Source organism: Strix uralensis, chromosome 2, assembly GCF_047716275.1.
Source record: "Strix uralensis isolate ZFMK-TIS-50842 chromosome 2, bStrUra1, whole genome shotgun sequence".
NCBI classification, from domain to species: Eukaryota; Metazoa; Chordata; class Aves; order Strigiformes; family Strigidae; genus Strix; species Strix uralensis.
The window spans coordinates 64,492,215-64,506,709 of record NC_133973.1 but is presented as its reverse complement, the minus strand read 5'-3'; the positions used below and the strand labels follow the sequence as shown (position 1 = coordinate 64,506,709).

Below are 14,495 nucleotides of genomic sequence, written 5' to 3'. Positions count from 1 at the left end.
CATATTTACAACATCAATGCTTCAGTTAGAGAACTTTGTATTGCTATCCAATTACGCTGTCTGCCCAGCTTTTGGACCTATATAAAAAAACCAACATGAATCTTATACAGTTGTCAGCTGGGCATAACCACCATCCACAGCTACATCAGAATAAAACAAGTTATAGGGATACAGCTTAATGGTATTAGATGACTGATGTAGTACACACCATGCAACAGCATCATGATGTGGTTCATACTTGTAAGAAAACACCTCAAGGCACTCAGCAAATCTTGTTCTCACCACCTACAGTAAAAGACACCCCAAACCTGAAAGAATTGGCAAGTGCTGCTGTCAGCTGCCCTACTGAGAGGTAAAGCATCTCATGTTTTCCTCTTCAGGGACATGCAATGCTGTGACCATTCAAGGCAGCACGCCCTAAGTGCCACCTCAAGATCAAAGACCAGAGGACAGCAGCCAGCACCTCTCCCTCCCCAGCAAGTCTCAGTCCCCATGTCCACACTGTCCTGCATTGGCTTAGATTTGAGAGGAACATCGCTGGACCCCACATCACTATTGTTCACTTCTGGAGAGTTTTATGTACCTGTAACCCTCAAATTATGCTGTACTACAATGTCTTCTGATCAAATAATTTAATATCCAATTTGTCAAAGTAAGGAAGTCACTTGTTTTCTTTTTCACTGAACCGTGGTGAAAAAAGGTCACTGTTTTATTCAGCATCATAGTTACATAACAGTTGTCTGTTTCTATTACTAGAAAGAATTTATTAAAATAGTCCTGAAAGATGTATTTTCTTTCTCCAATGATTTCAAAACTATGCCTTTTAATGCCAATTCCACACAGTCACGGGTTTGATCGGTAGTAGTCAGTTATAACAATTGTCAAGGCACAAGCTCAGCTCTGCACAACCGCTGCAGCTTGTATTATGAAAGAGATATGCCAGTTACATCTTCATTTAAAAACGCATAATCCCTTTATCATATATTGCAACAGGAGAAATTAACATTAAACACAGACTACAAAAGGTAAAGGATTTATTTCTGATATGATTTGTAGAGTTAAATTAAAAACCTACGGAATACTTTATGTAGTAGATGAACATAAGCTTAGTACTTACTTTCTAACAGTTTATTTAATGGTTGGAAGTGTACAACATGAAGTAGGCCTTACGTTTAATATTGTTCAATTTTGCTTATTGTTAGATGAGATTAAAATACAGTAGCCATCCCTTTAGATTATGTTGCAACACTGATCATGTGCCTTGATAAGTAGGAACAACAATTCATTAAATAAATGGTGATGACATAACATGTAGGGAAGACTTTGGATTGTCTATTTAAAATGTCAACATAATAGGCAATTAAGAATAAAACTTCATTTTAAGTGCACTTCCACATGCTTTGTTTATAATATAGCAAAAACTTCCTATCTTTTTTGCAAACACTTCACTCCCTACTCTAAAGCTGTTCAGCTGAAAATGCACTTTCCCCAGTAAACTTCTTTTAAAAAAAGGTAACTAAAATTTCTACCCTTTCATATGCTAAGAAATGTTTATTACAAGACATGTGAAGACAACATATAGTGAAATGAATTTTAATTGTTGTGCTGTGACTAAAGTAAAGTTCTCAAGGCTGCAATTTAACATTCCAAGTTCTCCCTTCCATCTTTATTGATTCTTAAGATTTTGCACAGAAACTCTTTGGGGGCTAGAACAGCAGTAATTGCATCACACTGTTTTCCAAGACTTCAAGTTTCAAAAGCAAACTCTTCAAAAAGTACAGTTCTTGATTTGATTAGATACAGGGACAAAAATATAGCACATACTTGAAGGTTACATGGTCTACAAATGATGGCAATATTTTCCTTGGGAGAGTACAGTTTGTTTTCTTGTAAATACTCAAAAAGGCTCAACTTCAAGCAGTAATAAACACAAGCAAAAGTGATTTAACCCTTAAAATAAATATTCAGGAAAACCTCTCTGTACATACAAGTGAAAGAATATGTAACACTTTCACGCTAAAAGAAAAAATAAAGATTTTGTTCATATAAGCAGCTGAAATCTGCTGTTCCAGCCCAATGTCCCCAGTAAAGAAGGGAGGCACAAACACAGGTGACTACTGTAGCTCACTATCTTATGGCCTTTTTGGACAGGGACATCATCACCATCATTTTTTTTTTAATCCCTTTGTTATATTTATTACAGCATGCCAAATCCTTTGGCATATGTGATGGCCTTCAATAATCTTTCTTTAAGCTTTTCTTTGCTTGAGTACTCCGGAAGCAAAAGTACATTAAAGCATGTGTGAGATGTAGGTAACCTGTGGGGAAAACAAAAAGAAAAAAAAAAGAATTAAAATCTGGGAACATGCAGTACATGCAAAGAAATACATTATTACTTCACAAATCCAAAATAATGAATTTAAAGAGCATCTGCTTCACTTAAAGATTCAACTTTCAGATTTAACTAAGTTAATAAATTAAAAGCACAGAATTTGCTTCTATTTATAAATAAGCAAAAGGTAGTGGTTTTATTTTTACCTCTCTGTATCTGGGCCATTTTTGGCTATGATCATCTTTAACTTTCCAAGTCCTCCCACAGGGGCTCTGTCTGTGCCTGTTGTAAACTGTAAGAATAGTCTTTTCTGTTCATCTGTAAATGAATGGACTATTTCCCAGAATTCCCTATCAAGGAAGAAATCAAAAAGTAAGCAAACTGAAAACTTTCTTTGCTATAAGTGAGACTTTCAAAAGTAATTGAACTTTGAAGGTTTTAGTAATTCTAATCAATCTTAACATCAAGTTTGCAAGTTGCATTCAGAAACCAAAACTAACAGTAATGTATTTACCAACTGGTGAGATGCAGAGGTACAAATCAGAAATAATAAAACACTGCAGTCTGTTTTTAAATGTTAATTTAGCTGATAAACAATCTGCAAATATTCTTCCTTTATTTTATTATTCCTATTTCCTAAGGAATTATACTGGTTCCACTACAGTGTTTATTTCTACCACCTTCTTGACCACCACAGTAAAGAAATGCAGCTCCTGCTAAAGGTTTTCTACCCTAGCAGGAACCAGTTGGCAAAGGCTAGAGGACAGAAGATGCACACTTCTGTGACCCTTGTCTTCAGAGCTCTCTAGTCAAAGGGGACAAGAAGGTCAAAACATTACAACATTAAATTTACTTGATTTCTAATTAGAGAAGAAAGTTCTACACGTGCAACCTATTTGAACAATTCAGTGTGTGATTTAAAAAAAAAACAACCAAAAAACAGCAGAGCAGTGGTAATTTATTGAAACAGCCCTGTTTATACTGGGTATTATTTAACTATATGGTCTAAGGCAAAAAAAAAAAATCTCTTTTAAGCTTTACCAAAGTTCACTGGAAGCTAAAGACAATGCTTCTACTATCTGCTCTTTTCCAATGGCAGTACTTGAGTAAAGTGAAATAATACATAAGGCACTTGCATCTCCAGTACTACAAAAATACTGAATCTTACAGTATTACATTCATTATGAAGAAACAGGCATGTAAAGTGCTTTTAATCTTTCAGAAATTAGAAAAAATTACCTAATAATGAGAGAGTCTCTTGTATAGCCACCATCATATTCTGTAGTTTCTTCTAGTGCTTGAAAATCTAAATTCTGTAAGAAGATGATATTTTTTAAAATGACCACTAATTATATACTTAGGATCAAAAAAGCTCCACTTTCTGGTTATATTCAGAATTCTTACCCTACTTCCACAAATAAGTAATTCAATTTCCTCTGGTCTAAATAAATATTTCAAAGGAGATTCATTGGTCACCATGTGGAATCCTCTCCGAAAGGCCTTGAACTGTTTTTCTACTGATTTATTGAGTATATAGTCAGCATACAGATTGACAAATTCCTGTAAGGAAACAATCCCCAAAAAAACCCTTAGTACTTCAACCCTCAAATACGTTTAATTCTATAATTCTACGTAATTACATTTACAAGACCCCCAAATACATTTAGTTCTATAACTCTACATAGATTTTCTGGGCCCAGCTTCTACTAAGTAATAATAAAGAGCAAGTCTTAAATATTTCTCAAACAGGTCAAACACCACACCCAGAAGCTATGTATGCATGTATTGATGCTTTCTTGAAAAGAGAAGCCTTTTCTGCTTACAACTACGCTGTGCTATGGGAATTTAAAAAGGCTTTTAAACTTAAATTATAAGCGAGACCAAACCTTTATAGAGTGCTACATGATTCTGCACAGAGTATCCAAAAATTACAGTTATGTTAAAAAAATTGTGTACCTTTCTATTTTCATTTGTAATAGGAATTTTATCACCATTTTCCTTTAAATCATGCATCATTGGATTGCCAAAGAGATCCGTATGAGATATTTGAAACGTTATCATCATATCATCTTCCACACTTCCTTCATACTCTAGTAAGTCTCTCAAACTCTGGTAAAGAACCTAAGAGAATAAGAAATACATGTCTGTCATAAATAAGTTTCAATAGATTTCATTATGTAATACCAGAAGACACGAAATCATCTACCTCAAAAAGGGTTGTTACATTCTATGACACAAGTCACCTAAGAACTCCCACGACAGTCCAAACAAAGGTATATTAAGCTCAGTGTTTGTAAAAACAACCAATAGCAGGTATTAAAATAAAAAAAGAAACATGGCAATGAGTGATAACTCCCTCAGAAGGGAGTACCCAGGAATCTTCCTAAATGCAATGATCAGACCTGTAGCTTAGGAACCACTGATTACCTCTTCTTCTTAACTCTTTTGAAACTGTATTTATATTTGGCATCCAGAACATGTTACACTAGTAAGTTACATGTGTTAAAATCAAAGAAAATGCTGTATTTTATATCAGATAAATCTCAGGCAGCAGGCTTTTATCTCCTACATTTTGATTTAAAACCCAAACAAACCAGGAAGTAATCTTGAAGCAACACAGATGGGGCAGTTGTTAGAGTAAGAAAACACTTATGCACAAAAAAAAAAAAAAAAAAAAAATCACCAGATTAGGTCAGAATTTGCCAACTGGAACCTGAAATTACCTGTATGAGTTTGCTCTATTCAAAGCAGCAACCAGCCTTCCTCCCTGATATGCCTTAGAAAAAGCCCAAGACTCTCTTGGAAACCAAAGGCTATACAGAAAAGGAACAATTACTTGGCTGAGACAGAGGTGTAGGGTTTAAGAATGCAAGGTGAAGGTAAAAGCAACAACTGAGTGAAACTATATTTTTACAGTGAAGTAGAAGTAATAAATCTCCCCTCAATGTTCTAATTATTAAAAGTTTACATGTAAGCCTCATCCTCTCACTATCTGTATCCTTTTGATTCTTCCACAGCACCTTTAAAAATATCTTGCACTAAAAATGACTGGACTTGGAACCGTTGGTGGTGAGAGCTGGTGAACACCATATCCTCCATGCTCTGTAGCATTAGAAAAAAACATTGGGAGCCTTGACTATTGTGAATTTCATTTTTGGTTTGAGAGCTCTGAAGTAAGTGTTTAACCTATATTAGAATACAAAGTTTAAAAAGAATTATTTTAAAAGAAGTCAGATAAACAAAAGAGTAGGGGGGGAAAAAATTAAGAAATGCCCCGACGACTGCTTTGTTCCACACATAAATACACTTTCTGTCATAAAAAGTTTTGAGTATGTAATAAAAGTTACAGGAAACTGGGAGCACTGTGTGTTTCTCAACATCATTTAACAGAGAAACTGGTCAAAGCTGGCATGCTGTTGTACGTAGCCATCCAAAGCAGACTGGATAACCTATTTTTTGATTACACATGCCTCATTTTCTAATTAAAGTAAAAGGCAAGTTCTTTTTAAACAGTATCATTTTACTCATCTTTTTTGAATAGCTGAAGATTTTGCATAACTGCTTATGAGAAGGGAAATGTCCCACCATTTGAAATGAAATGATGCATACTAACAACTCATACTAGCTACCATGACAAAAAGCTACTGGCGATCTTTGATGGAAGATGGAGCGGGACCAAGACATCCTGCATACGTTTCTATGCTCTAGTTACTAAAGCATGTGCACATCTTAGTGTTTTCATATAGCCTCTGGTTGGGGAGGGGTGGGGGAAGATGGACACTAATCACTGCTCCCAAACAGGAGGGATATTATTCATGAACAGCCTCATCTGTCATTTGCTTCAGATGAAGACCAATATGAGCATCACTCCTTTGCATATCTACTGTTACTTTCACTTTTTTTGTAGAAATCTACTTCTACAAATAGATAAACCAGCCTCATTTTAGAAGTCTCTTTGGGAAGATACTATTAATAATAGTTTATGCTTAATAGTACTTAGTGATAGTAAGCAATTTAGGCAGTATGTAAAAAAGAATCAGAGCAAAGTTTTACTGATACCCAGCCCTATTTGTTGACATGACAATTCTGCCCTCTCCAAACCAGATGTAGTAAGAAGTTTTATTGTTTACAAATTTATTTTAACAAGTTATATTGCTTATGAATTTAACAAATACAGACTCTTCACACAAGTCACTGCTTATTTCACTTGCACTTCTGACAGTGATCTTGTGTTTAATACAAATCTAAATCAAGTTATTGTATGGAAAATGCATTAATAAAGTCAAAGAACATAATGAACTTACAGGGTGAGAGTCTGCCAGATCACGGAAAGTTCCTTTTTTGCCCATTAGCTTCCTGTAGACAACCATGGGAAAATGTACATCCAGTATACAGTTATTGTAAATAGCCAGACCCAGTACTATGCCAATCAGCGTAAACTGACCCTCAGTTTCAAAAGAGGACGGATTAAACCAAAACAGTTTTGTAGATTCATCATACGTGAACATCCCTGTAAAAAAATGATGTTGAACAATTACGGTTACATTTCAATAAAAACAACATGTAAAACATACCATTATAAATCCATCTGCATTAGCAGGCTTCTAAAACATGTTTAACTTAACATTATACTGAATTTAATGGCGAAGAGAAGCTACTTACCTTAGGGTAATTGGAGCTGCTCAAAATACTGTTACTCACATTATCACTAAAATTCTGCAGGAGACATGCGATACAACATCCCGCAGTGCCCGCTGAAGTGGTACACACCACCTTTCATCCCCTTCCACTACTGAGGAAGCAGTAGCACATTGTCAACATAGATTGTAGCTTTGATAAATACAGCAGTGCAAGAAAAGAACGCTATCAAAAACCACGTGGATGAAATAGTCCGGAAGAACTCCAATTACTACAAAGTGATAGCCTTTCCTCAAAGGCTTTTCCAGGCCACTTCCAGCAAAGGAACAGGACTAGACGCAGCCCTATTACTGAATTGGAAGCTATGATGATGCAGCAGGGATTAACCATCACATACGATCTTAAAGTTAGATGCCCAACAGATTTTTTTGTTTGTTTAAAGGTACTCAACAAAGTCCCTATCACTGCAGCTATCACATACATCCTAACTTGAGGGGAAGATGTAACATGGGACTGTTGTTTCACAGGAGGGGTGCAATTTTAACAGCTTGTCACTGTTAAAAGGGAAAGGTTTTGCTTTGTTTCCCTTATCCCTTCATGTGATTCAGGTCACCTTTTCAGGTGACCAATTTCCTACTAAGTTCACAAGCTGAGTACCTTCACAGAAGGCTTCAACAAGCAGCTGAACTGGCACATGGAGGGAACGGAGAGGACCATACAGGCAAGAGAAAGGCAGAGTCCCTTACCCTTTTGACTGCAGCAAGCCACTAGATTAGCTCTTGCTTATGAAACTGGAGTTTGTGTATAGGCTATAAACTATTTAAATGAGTCCTACAGTAAAATCCATTGCTTACCTGACTAGATACTGAAGCAAGATAAATGCAAAACCCACAGACTTAAGGGGAGAGAGAGACACCACCCTGGACAAGTATAGTCTTAGTGACCTGTTGCCTGTACAGCTAAGTTTCATGATTTCCAGGCAGAACCTAAGGAAAATTGCCCAGGCTCCTTCCTCCCAACACACCAGAAGTTAGATGCATGTGGTCAAGCACATGAACTACATTTGCCACAAGGATTTATCTTAGCTCTTCTAAGAGATACTTGTTTACAACCTACAGAGATGTACAAATTGATTACAAAGCCACATGAACAGAGCCACAAAATTACTCCTAAGACTGAAAAATATCATGTCACCTTCAGCCAAGACAAAGCCTGAATTCTCATTCAATGTAAGGAAATGAACTGCAAACTCATTCAGAGACTCTGGCTATTCCCCAAAATTGAAGATTATTTATCTCAGTAAGGTACTAGGACAGGGTCAGCTATTAGGGGAGCACACAAATTACAGACTAACACATCAGGTCAGGCAACTGGAAATCAGAAATGGATGAGCAACACAAGCATATATAGGAGAAACATTAAATAGAAGCCTGCATTCCATTTTCTGAATTGACTGAAGTAACTTCTGGACCACTGGCATAATTAATGACTTGTACTTTCTGGAAGATGATGGAAGAATTAAACAGTCAAAACAAACAAATCTAGCCAATGTCTAATAAAGAAGGACTAACAGTTTGCCCAGATCCACATCTGGAAACACTTTAATGTGAAATACAGTATTTTGTTCACTGACCAAAATTAAGACTATAGTATATTAAAATCATAATAAAACACCAGAAGAAACTGAAAGCTGCAATAAGAAGAAAACAATTGTATTTCATTGCTAGGAACAGTATATGAAGTTATTCCTTCTTCCCTTTACCATGGTGACCTGTGGGTCATAAATCTAGTATTTTGTCTGAGTTATTCCCTCCTTTGAGCAAAACTTTAAGGTAGTTTAATATGAAAACACTTGAAATGTAGTGGCAAAGAAACTATTACAGCAATAAACATCACTCCACACATACTTATCAGAGGACATACATTTTAAATTCCATTTAAAGGATTTCCTTCATTTTCTCTGGTAAATAAAGTGTTTACAAATCAACAAAAGTCCCTTGGTATATATGGTGTATCAACTGTTATACTGCAGTGCATATTAATAGGTGCAAAAGAAGACTGAATACAAGCTATGTTTTCTGCTTTTACACATTTATGCCAAAAGCCAATAAATGCCCTTTTTTTAATCAAAGTTCATATAAATACAAAAAGTGTACATATTTTTTGTATTTTGAATACAAAAGTAAGATTTAAAACATGCATGCACATCTTTACACACAGGGAGCATGCATACACTGGCTGGATCTTAACTGAATCAGATTTCAATTACTAAATAGGAGTATTTCAATATAGACACCCCAGACAACTTCTGTTTAGATAAACTCAGGTCAAAAATGTATTTTGCATCGGAAATACAACTCTGTCAAAGTACTAAAACTTCCTTATTTTGCCATACTCTAATCTATTGCAAGTAACCTTGCTAACTCAGATTCCAAAGCTCTCCAAATTAATAGCAATTTTCAGAGTGAGTAAGACTTATCTACAGATCTGTATCACTTGTTACAAGAACTGACTTGTGTATGGTAAAGGGCAAGTGCTAAGGTTCAGATTCTGTTACCGATTCTGGGGACTTCCTTGAACCTGGTCAAAATGAATTTCTGTGTTTCTTCATCGATTTTCTAAGCTACAAAACCAAGAACAATGGCTTTCTTTTATAAGAGTTCAATGAGCCCAAATTAACCAATGGCCATAAGCTATTGAGCTTCTTTAACGTGACATCGTATTTCACATAAACTATGAAATTAACACAGGAACCTGGTAGGCCTCATTTCTATACTAACATAAAAGTATTTGTAACATTTTAAAACACTTTAATCTTTCCAGAACAGCAGACAAGCTGCATATTAAAAGCAGCATGTCCTTACATGTATAAAGATAAAAGCATTAAAGACTGGTGCAGGGAGCAAGTGAAAAAAGAATAAGATGGAAATGTGACTATTAAAACACAAATATAAAACTTGGGCTCCAATATATCAACTTACTTCTAGTTCTTAACTAACTTCAATCAAATTTGATATTATTGCCATACTTTGGAGCTGTACCCCTTTTAGGTTGAAATCATTAGAAGAATTGAGACTGTCAGATTTTTTTAAGCTGGAGGAAGGGGAGGAAATAACTCAAGAACTCACCATAGTCCTACTCTGGTTTTATTGCAGAAGCTCTTCCTCTTTGGTTTGATTACTAATTCTAGAAGCTAATCACAAAGCAAAGCGAGGAGAAAGGTGAGAGAACGAACAAAGGAACCCTGCAAAGAACCCCTATACTACTGATTTATAACTAAACAAGCAATAGCAGCTTTCACTAATTATACAGTTATTCCTTTCATCATTCCTCCTTAGGAGGATGTCTGATGATGACATAGTGAGCCTCAATGGGTCAAGTACTCTCATGATCACTAAGAAGTCTGGAGAGCTTCAGAGAGAAGCAGCAGCAGATGTAGAAAGACACTTCATAAACACAGAACAAGCCAGGTTGGAAAGGACCTTGAAAGATCATCTGGTCCAAACTTTCATGGGAAAAAAACCTGATAAATTAGTAAATTATTAGAAAACATACCAATATCTGGATTGAAGATTTCTTCCACAACCAGCTGAAAAAATTCTTTGGAAACACCTCCTTCATCTACCCCTTGCTCTCCTTCAAATTCAACATACAACTGCTTCTTCAAGTCTGCAGGATTTTCCATGGCAATCATCTCTAGCTGTTGAGAGAACAGACAGAAGTATTTTGTTAGTAAATCTGTTTACTAGAAGAGTCAATTGAGTATCAAATAATGAAATCAAAACTACCCTCCAAACCCAAGAAGAAAACAAGTATAAATCACAACAGTAAAATATCAGAAACCAGTAGTAATGCTAAACCACTCTAAGCACGTATTAGAATGTGGTGATTAATGCAGCAAGAAACTTACCACAGATCTGATCTGTTAGCCAGTTAAGTCCATTAGCCTTCTCAATTTCTATTCTTTTAAGCGCTTATTTTAAATAAGTAGGCATTGTGTTGCACAAAATTCACACAAAACAGTATGAAAACAAGATGTATTACTGGGATAATTAAATTCATCTGACAATGAAAAGAGACTACAATCTGATCTACATGTTTGACAACAGTTTTGTGAAGGGATTGCACAGATATGTTTTCAGAACATTCATGTGATAATTTACAGTGGAAGAGAAGACAAGCCTTTGACTAGCAGTTGCATCTCAGAGCTGGAGGAAAAAAAATGAAAAAAAAAAAACCACACTGGAAATAAAGTCTCTAATCAGTCCAATTGATCTCCTTTCCTCTTGACCTTAATGAAGAAGTCTCAGAAATCTCTTGCTCTTATTTCTTCAGTGCCTTTAAACAGAGCTACTGCATTGCTTCCACAAAAGTGAAAATTCAGTTAAGGTCAAATAGAAGTTGTGACATTTCATAGGAAAGGGTTTCATGTCTATATAAAGGCCATTACTGGTCTTGCACTTTCTTCCAACAAAAATGTATTCTTTCAGTAAATCAAAAGTTACGCAAGGATATTTTGCAGCTGATAAGAAATATGCTTCTTAAAAGCATAAACATATTGGTTAAAACTGTGCAGCATGATTACGTTAAACATACCTGCATGGCAAAGAAAACTCAACAGCAGTAAAGTAAGGCACAGATGGACCTGTACATTCCTCTACCAAGGCCATATTACTGGTGAGATTTGCCTCTAATGCGGGCTAGCGCAAACTGTACTTACCAGCAGGTGTCCTTAACGTGCAAAACCATTTATTTTTATTTCACTACCCTACCTTATCCACACACACACACGCCAACACAAAGGCAGCAATGGTGACACCATCAACTCAAAATGACACCACCAGTAAGGTACATTTTCTCCTGGTAGCTGCCAAGTCAGCCAGCCATGTTTCAAGCAGCACAGCGGGAGTAGATGGGTGGCAGATCAAAGGTGGTTAGCATAACGGGTTTGAAGACTTTGAAGCTCCTCATGTAGAAGAAGCACATGGAGAAAGAACTGCACTAACTGGTATTGAAAACTAGTATCAGGAAGAGTGAGAGTGAACTCCATAGTGTATAAAGCTCAGTTAAAGAAATGGTGACAAGCCATGAAGACCCCAATAATGCAAACAAGTCAGATTAACTGATCGAGATTAAGCACTGAATTACAAGATTATCTGGAAAACTTAGTTATGTACTACCTAAAGCATTTGGTATTCTATTGCATATCATTTGCCATGAATTTGCCATTATTTGCCATTATTTTTTCCTCTAAGGAGACCAAGTAACATTTATTCTTAGAAATTAATTGTATTTTATCAACAATACTTCTGCAACAGAAACATGTTGCTGTTCCTCCCCGCATTGGTATTCTTGTCACATACGTTCCATAACAGTGTAGTTTTGCATCTTGCCTTTCATGTAAATCAAAGTTATGCATCTTACAGATGCATAAAAAAAACTTTGTTCCTGAATACAAGGACAATGGAGCTTAAGCCATGTTCCAAATACAACTGAGACTTTATAAAAACATAGAAGTACCATTTATTTTAATATTGTAAGCACAGGTTATACATTCAAGCTGGACAGACAGAAGTTCTCCTATTTGAATCCCTTCCACTTAAAACTGGCACTAATAATGCTTTGTTTTCTTAGTCCCCAGTCATGACTTTCATTGGCTTTGTAGTATTTACCACCAGCAATTTATTGTTTTGCAAGTTTAATGAATTTTGCAAAGTTCTGAGAAAGTAGGTATTGCCTCTGCATTACTTTTGGGACAGCAACCCTTTGTCAGAGCGTAAAGGCTCTCGTGTCACAGAAATATACTAAGGAGAGTGCTCATATTTATACGTATGAAGCAATTAAAAATTATTTCAAAATTATTTTTTGGCTGAGAACTACACTGCAATGAGTAACGTAAAAGAAAAGCAGTATTAAAAAAAGGGGAAGGAAACACTCTTAGTTGAGCAACACTGCCTGGACAGTTTGGAACAGTGCGCTGGATGTCAGAGGGAGTCAGATTTACCAGAATTACCAAAAAATCAGTATTTTGAGTCAAAGGTTAATGTTCCATGAAGTCATTCTATAACCAGGACAATGTTGCTAAGCTGCTCAACTGAAGGTTGTGGGTTTGGCCGCTCCTCTGAACGTCTCAACACTGATGCTTCACAAGAAAACTGGAACTCAGTGTTAAGTCACGATAGTAGAAAGGCACCGAATTTTAGCAAACTGCAGCAGTGTTTCTATAGTGAGGAAGCATAAACTTCAGTTAAAAGGTTTTGGGTTTTGTTTTTTTTAAAATAATCAGAGCTGCCTCAGTCATGTCAACACAGATGCTGGCGGACAACCCTAATCTATGTGTGTGTGAATTCCTTAAGTTTTAGGAGCTAATGTGTTTTCTGTCATGATTGTTTGACAGGCCAAGCAGATGAAATTGTCATTAAATTTTCCAGGGACTTCCCAAAAAGCACATGTGTAGCAACAGCATCAAAAATTGAGTATCTGTGAATTGAAAAGCTGAAACCTGAGACATGACGTTATAAAGAATACCTGTATTTGTTGGCTGAAACATGATATTGTGCCACAGCATAAAGTATGATTTAGAACATCAGGCTACCTTCTTAAAATTGATAGTAACCGAACTAATCCCTATTCAGTTAAAAACGATCAAAACCCCCCTCAAGTTCTACTAATGTAACATAAAAGTTCTCTTTAAAGCAGTGGCAGGAATACTTACTAGAAGGCAAAAATGACATGAACAGAACTAATTCAAGTTTGAAAGCACCAATGACACATCATGACATAAGTCAGTCACTGCATTTTCCTGAAAAATGGCACGTGAAGTAATACTTGAAGTGACTAAAAAGCATCCTCTCAAACTGTACTTTATGGTTCATGCATATGCTTGCCAGCGGAGCTTGCATACACCACAGTCACACAACCAAGGCATACTAGTGCCGAGATTTTCAACTGAACACACAAATATCAATTTAGTCTAGAACCACCTAAAAGCTCCTGAAGTACTTTGCTGCTAATATACTATGAGGATCTGTCTACTGGCTTCATTTGTCATGTAAGAGCTTTTGCTCATCAGTATATTCAGCAGAGTCATTTACAAGCAAGAGTGGTTTGCTGCCTACCAGCTGTCTACATTTAACATGGAATTTGTCACAGTGAGTTTCTAATTTGTGAGCAAGCACCAGCCATACTCTGCTGAAAGAATCCACCACATTTTCACTTGCAGAACTTGAGTGTCATAACTCACACCCTTCAAATTACTGCTACCTGAGAATAAATCCACATACAATATGTGGCATGGGTGTGGGGAGGGAAGAGTAAACTCAGAGGAAGGGGATGAAAGAAACAGCTGTTGGGAGATGAAAAGGCAGAAGAGGTGATTTAAGGATAAACTTCCTTTCATTACTACCACATCCACATAAAGTGACTCAGCAGGAGTACAGCTAACTTCTTAAACCTGTTAGACACAAAAAAGCATGTTAACTGCTTTCAAGAACTGCAAACTGAACTACCAACTTCCAAAGGTAAG

The 14,495-nt window shown here is 36.2% G+C and overlaps 1 protein-coding gene across 11 annotated transcripts in view; it reads right to left on the bottom strand.

Moving 5' to 3' along the window:
- Positions 1-1,017: 1,017 nt before the first annotated feature.
- The window catches only part of UBE3A (ubiquitin protein ligase E3A), a 55,450-nt gene continuing 41,972 nt past the window's right edge, over positions 1,018-14,495 (bottom strand). For all 11 annotated transcript variants that reach the window (XM_074859001.1, XM_074859005.1, XM_074858997.1 and 8 more), the window contains 7 exons: positions 10,526-10,670; positions 6,637-6,842; positions 4,289-4,453; positions 3,737-3,892; positions 3,572-3,645; positions 2,539-2,682; positions 1,018-2,318 (listed from right to left, as the gene is read on the bottom strand). In XM_074859001.1, the coding sequence (XP_074715102.1) occupies positions 2,198-2,318; positions 2,539-2,682; positions 3,572-3,645; positions 3,737-3,892; positions 4,289-4,453; positions 6,637-6,842; positions 10,526-10,670 (1,011 nt within the window). In that variant the 3' untranslated portion in view covers positions 1,018-2,197. The remainder of the gene's footprint in view (positions 2,319-2,538; positions 2,683-3,571; positions 3,646-3,736; positions 3,893-4,288; positions 4,454-6,636; positions 6,843-10,525; positions 10,671-14,495) is intronic.